Below are 14626 nucleotides of genomic sequence, written 5' to 3'. Positions count from 1 at the left end.
CCTTCTATCTCCCTCTATGTCAGGGACTCCCTGCCTCTCCCTGCAATCTCCTCCCTGATATGAGTTTTGAGTGTTCCACATTGTCCCCTCCACCCATACCAGCGTCCCCCCTCCAGATACACTGGAAGACTTTAATGGGAGCCATCAACCAGTTGTTCTATCTCCAGACAACTGCAGAGCTGCTTGAAGCTGTGGTTGTGCTAACCAGATAGCAGGGTCTCCAGGTGTCCCCCATTTTCCCTCTTTCCATTTTCTAACTTTCCTCAAAATCAATAGGTTTCTGTCCACTGATGCCTAGAACACTCCCTGCAATTTTGGGATTGGAAGTGGCATTCACAAATTATCACATTTCAGACAGACAGACACAAAAATGCCATCAAGTTGAGTGTAAGGCCGTCACAAGTATGGCCATTTATTCCAATTTTAGCAATAGGGAACTGAGGCACAGAGAAATTAAAGTCACAAGTATCCACTAACTTTGGGTGCCTAATTTCAGACACCTAAGACCTGATTTTTCAGAGTGTTTAGCATTATATAGCACAGCTCCCGCTGACTTCAGCCACAGCCGAGCGCTCAGCACTTCTTTGCAAGTTCGACACCAGTGTATCAAGTTGGGCACTCAGAAATGAGGAACACACAATTAGTGACCATCTGTGAAAAGTCGGGTGTAGGTGACTTGCTCAGCATCACATGGGAACTCTGTGGTTGAGGCAAGAATAGAATCCAGTTCTCCAGTGCACCCTCAAATTGACTTTACCCTGAGACCATCCTATTTCTTCTGCAGTTTCCTGCCTCATTTATTAGACAGCTTCCAACTTCTACAAAAAATGAGGTAGGGGCCCTACAGACAACAGACTCATTCACTACACAACCCACTGGCTCCCAGTGCCAATTTTCCTCCCTGGGTTCTTCATACAATCTCAGTCTCCCCCTTCCTGTGGCTCCTTGTTCAAGCTTCTTTGCCCAGCCAGTTCCAATTCTCCCCATTCATGACGGCTCCCTATCGGATCTGTCTACCCTACCCCCGCCACTGTTCCTCGCAGGTCTCAGTCTCCTTGACCAACTACTCCCAGTCTCCCCATCATCTCTAAGAAGTCTCTCCTGAGCATGTCAGAACTGCAATTTTTCAAAGGGTTGGAACTTGGCCAGATATGGGCAGATTTTCATAGGGACAGCACAAGGCACATCCCTGATACAAAGGCCACCACCTTGCCAAATTTCAAGTCTCTGTCCCAAACCATAGGGATGCTAGACCTTCTCAAAGAAAAGGTCACCAGAATGTTTTTAAGATGGACAAAACCATTGTTTCCCCAACCTTGTTCTCAGAAATGGCCTAATCATTTTAGCTGAAACTCTCCTCCAAAAATGCAGCCTGAGGCAGACACCTGGCATGGAAAATTTCAGCCTAAACAATTAAAGTTTTGAAAAGTTACATACTGAAAACAGGGCCTTATAATGGGAAGTGAAGGGCAGCCTTAATTATTGGTGCTATTACTGGTGCCACTTATAATATTCTGTGCCAGGAATCATGCCTCTTCACTGGTTGTTTGCGATTGGCCTACTTGAGATATTAATGTAGAGAAAGTACTGTCTGTTGGCCAGAGCAAAAGACAGATTCCTGGGTTCTGTTCCTGGCTCTATCACTGACTTGCTATGTTACTATTTACCATTACTAACTGCTTGGGTTTATATATGAACTTCCCCCCTAGACATATTATAACCTAACTGTCCATTAGGAAGTATTTTATACCTACCTCTGAAGCAGCTGATACGAAAACTGTTATAGACAGCATAACTTGCTAAATGGACCTCTGGCCTGATCTAGTCCGATAATTTCTATGTTCCTATCACCTTGTGAAGTCACTTAACTGCTATGTGACTCAGTTTCCCCAACTGTATAATGGGAATAATTATGCTCACCTGCCTCCAGCAGTGTTGAGGCTTAGTATATTATTATTTGTAAATAGCTTTATGTTTGTTGGAAGAAAGGTGCTACAGATGCAGGGGGTTAGACTAGATGATCTCCTGAGGTCCCTTCCAACCCTGATATTCTATGATAATATGATTAATGATGTCAGGTCAGGCTATGCCTGCAATAGTAATGAGAGTAGATGGTACTACCTGAGGCTCATCAAACCCACTGCCTTGTAGGAGGGCATAAGGCTAAGGAAGCAACCCCTGACAGAAAAGCCCTACTGCCTTGTGGGTGAATTCAGGAGAATGTAAGGCTAGGAGAGCAAACTCAGACAGAAAATCAGGAGTGGAGGCCCTAAACTGTCAGGTACTAATATTTTAGTATCTTTCCGGCAACTCCTGCAGTGGATCAGGTACAAGATGTATTGGTTCTGCCTCTCCTCTGGATTTTACCAGTGACGCCGAGAGGGGGGTCCTGATGCATGGGCAACTCAGGGCCTCCATATCATCTGCCCAGGCTTGTGCCTTGGAGAAATATTCCAGCTTCACCTCAAGTGTCGACACAACATGGGAGGCAGTAGTCACCGGTTCTAAGCTCTTACTTGACTGGCGTAGAGTTGAGCGCCAGGGGCTGTCTCCGATGGTGGGAGAGATCATTGTATCTCACTGGATAACAACCGCCCACCATAAAACTGAGCAGCACCCAGACAACAGGGTGTTGTCCTGCCACAGTCTGCCTTCAATGGGTGCTGGGAGCTTAGACTTTTATAACTTGACAAGTGGACTGTAACCAACGCACCAGGCAAATCAAGAAAAAGAAAGAAAACATCCTTAAAGATAGGGTGCTAGAACGTTTGCACCATGACAACTGGATTATCTGAGGACCTTCAACAAATCAACGATGCATGTAAAACTGCTGCGATCAATGACAAGCTGAAACGACAATGTGGATATCGCATCCCTCCAAGAAACATGGCTCCCATCAAGCGGATCTCTAAGGGGAAAAAAGACTACACATTTTTCTGGCAGGCGAAAAACGCTGAAGACACACAAGAGCATGGAGTGGGATTTGCCATCAAGAACTCACTTCTATGGATGATTTGTTATACCAATAAATTAAAAACCAGCAGGATCTTATTAAAGGGAAAAAGGCAAAATACCACATTTATTGTGAATACAGAAAGAATCATAGTAAGCAGTTAGTTACAGCTATAACATTCCATTCAATCTCATATTTATTCACACATTCATTCATTCATACACACACACAGGTTCTGCAAGGTTGTTATCATAGTTACCAGCCTTAGAGTTGCTCATGCCAAGCCACTGGCCAGGTGGCCTGGACATGAGGAGGGAGCAGAGCCTTGTCAGATGCTCATCTGATGCTCCTGGAAGTTGGTATGCAGAATCAGATCCCAAAGTTCTCACTTTTTAGAGTCTATTTTTATAGGAATTTCTTCCTATGCCAGTCTGTGGGAATTGCTTCATCATGCTGTTGCTGAATGAATCAGCAAATAGCACATTCCTGATGGCTCCGTGCTGCTAGATGTTATCTTGTTCTTTGGTGCTCCCATTCTTGAGGCTGTTGGGTGGATTCCAGTCTGCCCTTCGGGGGTCCTCTGGTTATTTCCACTTGACGCCTTCTTCAGCCGATGGACACAGGATTCTTAGGCTGGCACCTCCCTGATCATTCAGTTATTATCCACACCAAGCATCCATCTACATCCATCTCTCTCTCTATTTTAATCACAATTGTTAATACAACAAAAGGGCGAGGAGTCTCTGGGTGCTGTTTCTGTTGTAAGAGTATTGCTTTGAGTCTCTCTCTCTGTGAATTGCTTTGAGAACAGACTCTGTCTTAGAATGTACTAACACAATTAGCAGCTTGCAAGTTTCACACATAGAGGGAGGGAAACAGTACCAAAAACCAAGAGACCTCTTAAATTAGTAATACCCTGGAATTTAAACTATGGGGAATCAAACGCATTTGTGATTTTAATACAGAATGTCTTTAATATGATCCAACAGATTGAGCCACGTACAAATGGATCAGAAATATTGGCATCATGCTTGTTCACATCTGAGGGCCCAGTCAACCTTGTGAGTGTGTATGCCCCAACACTCTCCTCATCATTGGACATCAAGGACCAATTCTATGACCAGTTGAACAGCACCATCGGCAGGATTCCAAAACATGAATATGTTTTCCTGCTAGGTGATTTCAACGCAAGGGGAGGAGCTGATCATGAAAATGGACCAACTGTCTTGGTCAACACAGAACTGATAAGATAAATGGAAATGGTCAGAGAGTGCTAGAATTTTGTTCCTACTACGACCTTCATTCTTCCACTCAAAGCCACAACACAAAGTATCTCGGAAACATCCCTGATCTGGCCACTGACACCAACTGGATCTTATCACCACAAGGCATACCAACCTTATGTAATCCTTTGCCAGGTGGAGCCAGTAGCAACCAGGGCCGGGTTCAATACCTTTTCAACAATACAACACAGAACCAGCTCAAGTTCCCACCCAGTAACCTGGGAAAATTACACACCATCCCTGGGTACCTGAGAGGCAATACTTCCCCACTCACAAGCACAGAGTCTGAGTGTAGAAAAGAAACTTTTAATGAAGGAGGGAAGTCACCTGACATTAATTAGGGAAAATGCCACAAGCAGGATTCATAATCATAAAACTGTGAGCAGGACACCCACCCCAGAGTGCATGGGGCAGTGTCTTCTGCCTCGTGTTCTTGAGTCCTACAACCAAAAGTTCCTTTTCTGTGCCCCTCTCTGCTCCCTCGCCATACCCCACTCACAGTGGTTGTCTTTGGTCAGTGAGGACCAAGGGTTCAGAGGTGCATCTGTGGGAGTTCACCTCCCACGCAGGGAAGAAGGCACCTTGCTTGCTCGACCATCTGAGAACTCGCCAGCCGCAGTTCCTCTCTGCTGGCCACCCTGCCAGCCATCATTCCTCTCTGCTGGCCACCCTGCCAGCCATCATTCCTCTCTGCTGGCCACCCTGCCAGCCATCATTCCTCTCTGCTGGCAACATCAGAAACATGTATGATGGGCTCAAAAAAGCTTTGGGTCCAATTTCAAAGAAGACAGCCTGAGTCATCCTGAACAGACTTCAGACCCTTGCAGACTTCAGACCCTTGCAGACAGCATCTATCCTGAATCACAGTACAGCTTCAGAACAGAACTGAAAGATCTACTATCAGCGTGACCTTTTGCTGAGAAAACTACAAGAGAAATGCAGAGAACAAAAAAAGCCCCTTTACATAGCCTTCATCGATCTTACAAAGGCTTCTGACCTTGTCAGTAGAAGTGGACTATTTGCACTTCTAGAAAAGATTGGATGTCCCCCACAAGCTCTTAAGTATGATTCGGTTCTTCCACGAAAACATGTATGGGACAGTCCAATATGACAGCTCAGTCTCCGAGGCTTTCCAGATTCATAGCCGGGTCAAGCAAGGCTGTGTACTTGCCCCAACTCTGTTTGGGATCTTCTTCTCCTTGCTACTGGAACCAGCTTTTGGTTCCTCAACTGAGGGAATCTACTTGTAGACAAGATGAAAAGCTTTCTGATGGAAAGCTGTTCTATCTTGCAAGACTTAGATCTAAAACCAAGACACGGGGGACCCTCAATCAGCACCTCCTCTTTGCTGATGATGCAGCCATGACAACTCACACAGAAGCCCATCTCCAAAACCTCACAAACAGTTTTTCCAAAAGCCTGCCAAGACTTCAGGCTTACGAGAAGCCTAAAAAAGATGAACATAATGTACCAAGGAGTTGAAGAAGCACGCTTCATCAAAATCAACCACTACGAACTCAAAACGGTGAACAAGTTCATATATCTGAAGGCCTCTATTGCAGCCAACCTCTCACATGAAACAGTTGTTTCTGAGGCTGTGGATGGCATTGTGTTCTACATGGCTGAGGTTATGGGGCAAGTGACTCATAAAACTCTCATAAAAAAGCAACCTTCCACACAAACTTCCTCGTGGCTGGACTTTATAAAAACTAGACAAGCCATTTACAACATACACTTTGCTTCTCTACAGAGGAAAAACGACATTAAACTATCTAAACTGCTACATGCCACAAGGGGCCATAACAGTGGTTCCCTTAACTCACCCAACAATATTGTTAATCTATCCAGCTATACTCTTAGCCCGGCAGAAGAGTCTGTCCTATCTCGGGGCCTCTCCTTCTCTCCCATCACACCCACAGACATGACACAGTTCTGCAGTGACCTAGAATCCTACTTTCGACGTCTCCGACTCAAGGAATATTTCCAACACACCACTGAATAGCACACTAACCCACAGAAAGCTTCCTACCAACACTACAAAAAGAAGGATTCTGGGTGGACTCCTCCTGAAGGTTGAAACAACAGACTGGACTTCTACATAGAGTGCTTCCGCCGACATGCACAGGCTGAAATTGTGGAAAAGCAGCATCACTTGCCCCACAACCTCAGCCGTGCAGAACACAACGCCATCCACAGCCTCAGAAACAACTCTGACATCATAATCAAAAGGGCTGACAAAGGAGGTGCTGTCGTCATCATGAATAGGTCAGAATATGAACAAGAGGCTGCTAGGCAGGTCTCCAACACCACATTCTACAAGCCATTATCCTCTGATCCCATTGAGGGTTACCAAAAGAAACTACACCATCTGCTCAAGAAACTCTCTGAAGAAGCACAGGAACAAATCTACACTGACACACCCCTAGAGCCACGACCCAAAATCCATAAACCTGGGAATCCTGGATGCCCCATCATCTCAGGCATTGGCACCCTAACAGCAGGATTGTCTGGCTATGTAGACTCTCTCCTCAGGCCCTACGCTACCAGCACTCACAGCTATCTTCAAAACACAACCGACTTCCTGAGGAAACTACAAACCTTTGGTGATCTTCCAGAAAACACCATCCTAGCCACTATGGATGTAGAAGCCCTCTACACCAACATTCCACACAAAGATGGACTACAAGCTGTCAGGAATAGTATCCCCGATAATGTCACGGCAAACCTGGTGGCTGAACTCTGTGACTTTGTCCTCACCCATAACTATTTCACATTTGGGGACAATTTATACCTTCAAATCAGCGGGACAGCTGTGGGTACCCACATGGCCCCACAGTATGCCAACATTTTTATGGCTGACTTAGAACAACGCTTCCTTAGCTCTCGTCCCCTAATGGCCCTACTCTACTTGCGCTACATTGATGACATCTTCATCATCTGGACCCATGGGAAGGAGGCCCTTGAGAAATTCCACCAGGATTTCAACAATTTCCACCCCACCATCCACCTCAGCCTGGACCAGTCCACACAAGAGATCCACTTCCTAGACACTACAGTACTAATAAGCGATGGTCACATAAACACCACCCTATACCGGAAACCTACTGGCCGCTATACTTACCTACATGCCTCCAGCTTTCATCCAGACCACATCACATGATCCATTGTCTACAGCCAAGCTCTAAAATACAACTGCATTTGCTCCAGTCCTTCAGACAGAGACAAACACCTACAGGATCTCTATCAAGCGTTCTTACAACTACGATACCCACCTGCTGAAGTGAAAAAACAGATTGACAGAGCCAGAAGCGTACCCAGAGGTCACCTACTACAAGACAAGCCCAACAAAAAAGTAACAGAATGCCACTAGCCGTGACCTACAGCCCCCAACTAAAACCTTTCCAGCGCATCATCAAGGATCTACAACCTATCCTGAAGGACGATCCCTTACTCTCACAGACCTTGGGAGACAGGTCAGTCCTCGCTTTCAGAGAGCCCCTCTAATCTGAAGCAAATACACACTAGCAATTACACACCACAACAAAAACACTAACCCAGGAATCAAACCCTGCAACAAACCCTGATGCCAACTCTGTCCGCATATCCGTTCAAGGGACACCATCATAGGACCTAACCACATCAGCCACACCATCAGGCGCTCGTTCACCTTCACATCTACCAATGTGATATGTGCCATCATGTGCTAGCAATGCCCCTCTGTCATGTACATTGGCCAAACTGGACATCTCTATGTAAAAGAATAAATGGACACAAACCTGACATCAGGAATTATAACATTCAAAAACCAGTAGGAGAACACTTCAATCTCCCTGGTCACTCAATAACAGACTTAAAAGTGGCAATTCTTCAACAACAACAAAAAAAAAACTTCAAAACCAGACTCCAATGTGAAACTGCAGAACTGGAAACCAACAAATTAGGCCTGAATAAAGACTGGGAGTGGATGGGTCATTACAAAAACTAATTTCTCCATACTAATTTCCCCCTACTGTTACTCACACCTTCTTGTCAACTGTTTGAAATGGGTCACCCTCATTATCACCACAAAAGTGATTTTTCCTCCCTTGATATTCTACTGTTAATTGAATTGTCTCATTAGACTGACCCCCCACTTGGTAAGGCAACTCCCACCTTTTCATGTACTATAAATACACATACACACCAGCTACTGTATTTTCCACTCCATGCATCTGATGAAGTGGGTTCTAGCCCACGAAAGCTTATGCCCAAATACATTTGTTAGTCTCTAAGGTGCCACAAGGACTCCTTGTTGTTTTTGCTGATACAGACTAACACGGCTACCATTCTGAAACCTGTCATCAGGAAAAGAGGCTCAACTGCTTTCATATGCGTTGCCTTCATTGAATCTTTGGAATCTCTGGGAGGGACAGAGTCACCAACACTGAAGTGCTCAAGCAGGCCAGCATACCCAGCATGCAAACACTCCTCAGAGATGCCATTGCTGGCTTGGGCATGTGTGCCGAATGAATGATGGGTTCATCTCAAAGGACATCCTCTACGGCAAATTGACATCTAGAAAAAGAGCCAAAGGGTGCCCAAAATTGCATTTCAATGATGTGTGCAAGCGAGACCTCAAAGAAATGGACATGGATGTGGATAACTGGGAAGGTCACACTCAGGACCACAGCCTTTGGAAAGAAGAGCTCAATAAAGGTCTCTGGAGTCACGAGGAAGCGGTTCAGCTTAGCAGAGAAAAGAGCTCTCAGAAGGCAGAGCCCAAAGGGACGAAACATCACCTTTAAATGTGACAGATATGGCAGAGATTGTCTCTCTCGAGTGGGTCTCTTCAGCCACAACCACGGCTGCCATAAAACCAATTAAGTAAATTCTTTACCTCTCAGGAGCGCATACCTATGGTCTTTAGAGACTGAAGGATGCCTAATACTACTATATGAATGCTTTTATAATAACTTTCTTGTATTAAATTAATCCTCTACTTACCAGTTATTTAACTACATAGGCATCTTTAAGTGTTACTAAATGCTCTTAACAACTAGGGATTGGGAATCAGAATGAGTACAAGCACAATTGTTGTGATTATCCATACAATGGCTTCATTGAAACAAATGAGGAGAGGAGTTCATCGGTAATACAAATTGGAGTGTGCAGGAAGGGATGCTGTTTACATTACAGCAAATGTTCCTGAAGCTGAAAGAATAGGACCCCTCATTTTGCTTGTGCTGGGGTTAGAATCACTAGCAAGGAAGTAGCACTTCCCTCCCTTTAGGACAAACTCAGATCCATGTCATAGAAGAGTCCAGACTCAGCTTTTCTGCTTTACTCTCTGGATTTCCTTCTGTATGATCAAAAAATGGCATAGTAGGCTTGCATGTTTGTTGTCCTTCAGAGACTCTAGATAACATGTTCAGGTTACAGGAAAAAGAAGATTTATTGCCTAACAGCCAGACCTGCAAACTTAACCTACTTACCAGCAAGAGGCTCATCTGGCCCTCAGTATTACAGCCCCTGTAAACCCCTTTTCCTCTTTTCTCAAAATCAGAGACTGAAAGTGAAAATCTGCATGACTAGTTCTGATCATTTTGTGTTGATTATTGTTATGAGAACTACAAACATTTAAAACATGATAGGACATTTGACATAAAAGCAGAAAGCTATTTAGGTACTTTACCATTCTTCCCACCGTCTTCACAATCAGCATCACACTCGTCATCTTTATTGTCCTGTAAGTCATTTCTTATGGAAAGCTTTCTCTCCACCCATCCTTTTTTCCTTAAACTTCTACGAATTACTGGGTAGGGTCCACAGATGGTAAAAATGTTCTTTTCCTAAGATTGCAAGCAGATACTTTTAAATGAAAACACAGACACTGCCAAAATATTATGGTTTATCTTTAACAAGTAAGGTCTACATCAACACTAGTGCAATGCCTTTGAAGTTGCGAGCACTACATTTTGAAAACAAGAGGGGAAACACTGAAGATGTATTCATTAGATTTCAGTGGCACCTACAACATGTTAGGAGCTGTCCACACACACAGGAACACAATCTTTGTCCTGAAAGCAATCCCGCTGATTATTCCACAATAGTATTAAGCAATTTCCCTCCAGTAACAAATGGCTGGTTAGCACAGTGGGAATACACATCACCCAGTCACTTTGGGACAGCCAAATTAATGAAGGTGAACTTCAATGTTACAAATGAAATTTTGCCATATAGACAGACAGACATGTTTTATAGCATGAAATCACCATCTTATCTAGGTCAAATGGATTTATGTCTATATCTATTCTCTGTCGCAGGGTTTGTTCCCCTCAGCCTGTAAACCCCCGCAGAACTCAGCAATAACAAATTCCAGTAAGAGAAGAGCAAATGTATCGTAGTTCAGTGTGAGAATGATGTGTACTGACAAAGCTCTGGCACGGGGGCAGTCTTTGTACAGTGCTATCTGCACTATAGCCCTGTCTAAACAAGAGGGAGGCTATTTTTAAAAAATACCAACACAGTTTTAAAAACCATTTAGCAAACAGGGTTTAACAACTTAAAAAAACTATTAGCTCATTATGATCAACTTCCAGCTGACCCCCAGGAAAAATATCATTGTTAGAAAACAGTATTGTAAATGGAAAAACAAACCACTAAAATCTATTGTCAACACACATACCCTGATTGCCTTGTCAGCTAAAAATCTTGCCAGCTTATATTTGTCCAATTTGGGGGAGAGAGGCAACTCTTCTGCAATTCTCTGGTTTAGCTCTAAAAAAGAAAATAAAGCTATCATGCAACAGGAACTGTAACCAAAGGAGCAATTAATACATAGAAATAGAGGCCCATCTTTTGCAGTGCTCACTCATTTCTAGTAGTGCCCGCAATGTGCCTAGGCACTGTATAAACATATAAGTATGTACCTAAAAGCTTACAAACTAAAGCCCTTATCCTGCAAGTTGATCCATATTGCCACCAGAAGTCAGTGGAACATCATATGCGCATAGGGACTTATCTAAGATACTCATCTGGCCCCCATCACCAGAGCACCTTATAATCTTTAATATATTTACACTCATAACACCCCTGTGAGGTAGGCCAGTGCTATTATCCCCATTTTACAGATGGGAACAGAGAGGCAAAGTGACTTGCCCAAGGTGTCATACGAAGTCTGTGGTGGAGCAGGGAATTGAATCTGGACCTCTCAAATCATAGACAAGTACCCTAACCACTGCATCACCCTTCCTCTTTTCCTGCCCATGTGGATCAGTTTGCAGGATCAGATCCTGAAAGGACTGTGGGATTGGGCCCCAGAGCTCCCTCAGTGTACCATATAAGGAAAAATCATTGGGATTTCTCATGACTGCATCTTGGAGTGCTGAGAACACTAACATGCATGGTATGTAAGATGCTCATGGATCTCAACCTCATTTACTAGTAAACGTATTAAATTGTTCTGCATTTTATTTTCAAAGAAGTGGCATCCTTGTTGGATTATTTATCATAGGGCCAAATCCTGTTCATCACATGGGTGATCACACTGATCTCAGTAGGACTACCCATGAAAGTAAAATAATTAACATTATGGCTCACTTTTACTGTCCTGGTAATTTGTTAGGGGAGCATGACATCTATAGAAAGGATACAGATATGGACATTGGCCCAGATCTACACCCTGAAATACTCAGCACCACGATGCCTAACCTCTAGAAAATCCCTAAAACAATAACGTGATCCACAAAGCTTGAGTTAGGCTCCCCATACAATGCAGGGGAGAGATAGCACCTAAGAATGTGATCTGCAAAAGTCAGCATGCTAAGCAGCGAGCCACCTAAGCTAGCCAATGGGAGATGCAGAGGAGAGGGTGTGTGCTAAGCCCCACCCCCTCATGCAATTCAGCACCTAAATCTGGGCTGCAGAAAGGGGACTCTCTCTGCTAGCGAACCACAGCTGGGAACTCCTCTCCTAGAGACAAGTGGCTTAGGTGCCTAAGCTGTTTATTGTGAGAATGAGTTATGCTCCTGCCTTACCCCACACAAAATGAACAGAGGTAGGGATCAGAGTCAGTGGACCAGAGAGACTCTAGCCTGGTGCTTATGGCACCCACCTGAGAAGTGGGAGACCCAGGGTCCAGTCCCCCTGCTCCAATAATGATTTAAGTATTTACCCAAAATGAAACAGCTTCAACAGTGAGAGAGCTCCACATCAGAATATCCCATGGCTTAGTAGTTAGTGCACTGTCCTAAAAGGTGGGAGACCCTCTCTTCAAATCCTTTCTCCCCCTCAGGCAGAGTGTGGAACTGAACCCCCATCTCCCAAACACCAGGTGAATGGTCTAACCACTAGGCTAAAAGCTATAAAGGGATGGGGGCACCTCCACCATTGGCCAGATCTTGAGTGGAACGTGAGCACTCCTACCAGATCAGACCCTGCAGGCAAGATAAGTGCTTTTTCCCTGGTTCATGGATTGCTCTAGGGCTTAGGCAGAACAGGTTTCTGGGCACCTAGAGTGAGGTAGCAGCAGGCATGTCCATAGGCAGAAACTTAGGTTCCTAGGAAACTTTTACCCTGAAAGCTTAGGCACTGCGTGAGTTTGGGTGCCTATGGGGTTAAGTGGCAGCCAACTCTGGGTTTTGTGGATCACAGTGGAGTCTAAAAATGGGACTTGGGCACCTAAGCCCCAGAATTAGGCACCTAACTACCTTTGTAGATCTGATCCCTTATCAAACATTTGCTGGTGGTAGACAGACACTAATCCTTACCTAGTTCCTAAATAAAGGCCCAATCCAGCAAACACTTAGGGTATGCCCTCACTACCCACCGGATCGGCAGGCAGCGATCAATCCAGCGGGGATCAATTGATTGCGTCTAGTCTAGACGCAATCAATCGATCCCTGAGAGCTCTCCTGTCGACTCCTGTACTCCAGCACCGCGAGAGGCGCAGGCAGAGTTGACGGGGGAGTGGCACCAGTCGACTCACTGTGGTGGAGACACCACGGTAAGTCGATCTAAGTACGTTGACTTCAGCTACGTTATTCACGTAGCTTAAGCACATGTGTAAGTTTAGTCATCTCAGTAAAGTTACACATGTGCTTAAGTGTACATAGGAATAAGGCTAACCTTTGTTTTCTAACTATTATAAATAAAGTACCAATTATCTCCATTTGCCCCTCAACCTAGCCATCATTCATTGGCTGATCTTTTTTTTTTTTTTTTACAGCTATTGTGGCAGAAGTGAGACTTAAGGAGAGATCTGAGGAAGGAGTGGGTAATGGCCTTAAGGATCAATTCAGGAAAGGATTTCCACATCTAAAGGGCTGCATAGAAGAAGGTGTACAGACACTGTGCAAGAAGCTGTCAGGTGGACAAAGCTGGCATTGCTGGCAGAATGGAAGGGGGTGGGGGGGGGCAATGCAATCCAAAAAAGAGCGGACACGTATGGAGGAAACAAACTACAAAGGGAACCTGAATTTGATACAATGAAATGGGGAAATCAATGAAGCTATTAAAAGAGGAGGAGGATATAGTCAAAGAGATGGGCAAGAAAGGTGGCCTTAGCAGCAATATTTTGAATGGAGTGGCAGTGGTAATGGGAGCATTAGGGAGGCCAGAGAGGAGGTGGTTATAATTGTTAGGGTGTAGATGATGAGGGCCTGAATGAGACTTTTAGCTTTCTGGACAGAAAGAAAAGGATGGGTTTTAGAAATATTTTGCAGGAAGAAGCTTCAAGAGAAGCTGCTATGGACAGGACATTCCTTTGCACAGAAAAATATTATTATGGAAAAAGTAAAGACTAATGAGCTTTCTGATTAGTCCGATGATTACACCTCAGCAAAGCTTCCTTTTTCTACCAGTTCCTGCAGGAAGAGTAACTTCCTGTGAAAGCTACTTTTCCACATGAAGTCTACGAAGAAAGAAAGTAAATTGAACATGAAATGACAAAACAGACCCCCCACACCCTTGTCAAGTATAATGGAAAGTATGGTTATTCAAGGTCTGATCATGCAACCAGAACTGCATCAGTTGCACCATTCTCCCCATACAGAGCCCTTTTGGCTTCAGTAGGATTCTGCATGGTCCACCCACATACATGCAATCACTGGATTGACTCCAAATGGAAAGTTACCTCTGTTGAAACGTTTCCAAGGTAGACTACCTCAAACTAAACAAGTTTCCACTGGATAGGATTCCATGCTATCAGCAGCTAGGGAATTTAGGAAATGCTTTGGCCTTTTTAAATAGCTTTAAAAGTCTGGACCTTAAGTCCAGATCCCAAACACAATAATCTCTATGGGAGTCTTTCAACTGATTTCTATGAGATTTGGATCAGGCTTTTAATTAGAAGAAAGTACTGCATTTTTATATATACCCATTTGTTTTAATGATCTTGTGCAAGTACTCAGTC

General features: G+C 44.2%; 1 protein-coding gene across 1 annotated transcript in view; it reads right to left on the bottom strand.

The window, feature by feature from the left end:
• Nucleotides 1-14626, bottom strand: part of TTLL8 (tubulin tyrosine ligase like 8) — a 62764-nt gene that overhangs the window by 40743 nt on the left and 7395 nt on the right. Inside the window, exons 2-3 of the mRNA XM_077805570.1 lie at nt 10901-10992; nt 9908-10064 (exon numbers count right to left, since the gene is read on the bottom strand). Of these exons, the coding sequence (XP_077661696.1) occupies nt 9908-10064; nt 10901-10992 (249 nt within the window). The remainder of the gene's footprint in view (nt 1-9907; nt 10065-10900; nt 10993-14626) is intronic.

This window comes from Eretmochelys imbricata, chromosome 1 (assembly GCF_965152235.1).
Source record: "Eretmochelys imbricata isolate rEreImb1 chromosome 1, rEreImb1.hap1, whole genome shotgun sequence".
In the NCBI taxonomy this organism is placed as follows: domain Eukaryota; kingdom Metazoa; phylum Chordata; order Testudines; family Cheloniidae; genus Eretmochelys; species Eretmochelys imbricata.
Note: the sequence above shows the minus strand (reverse complement) of the source record. Positions and strands in the feature narration are given on the sequence as shown.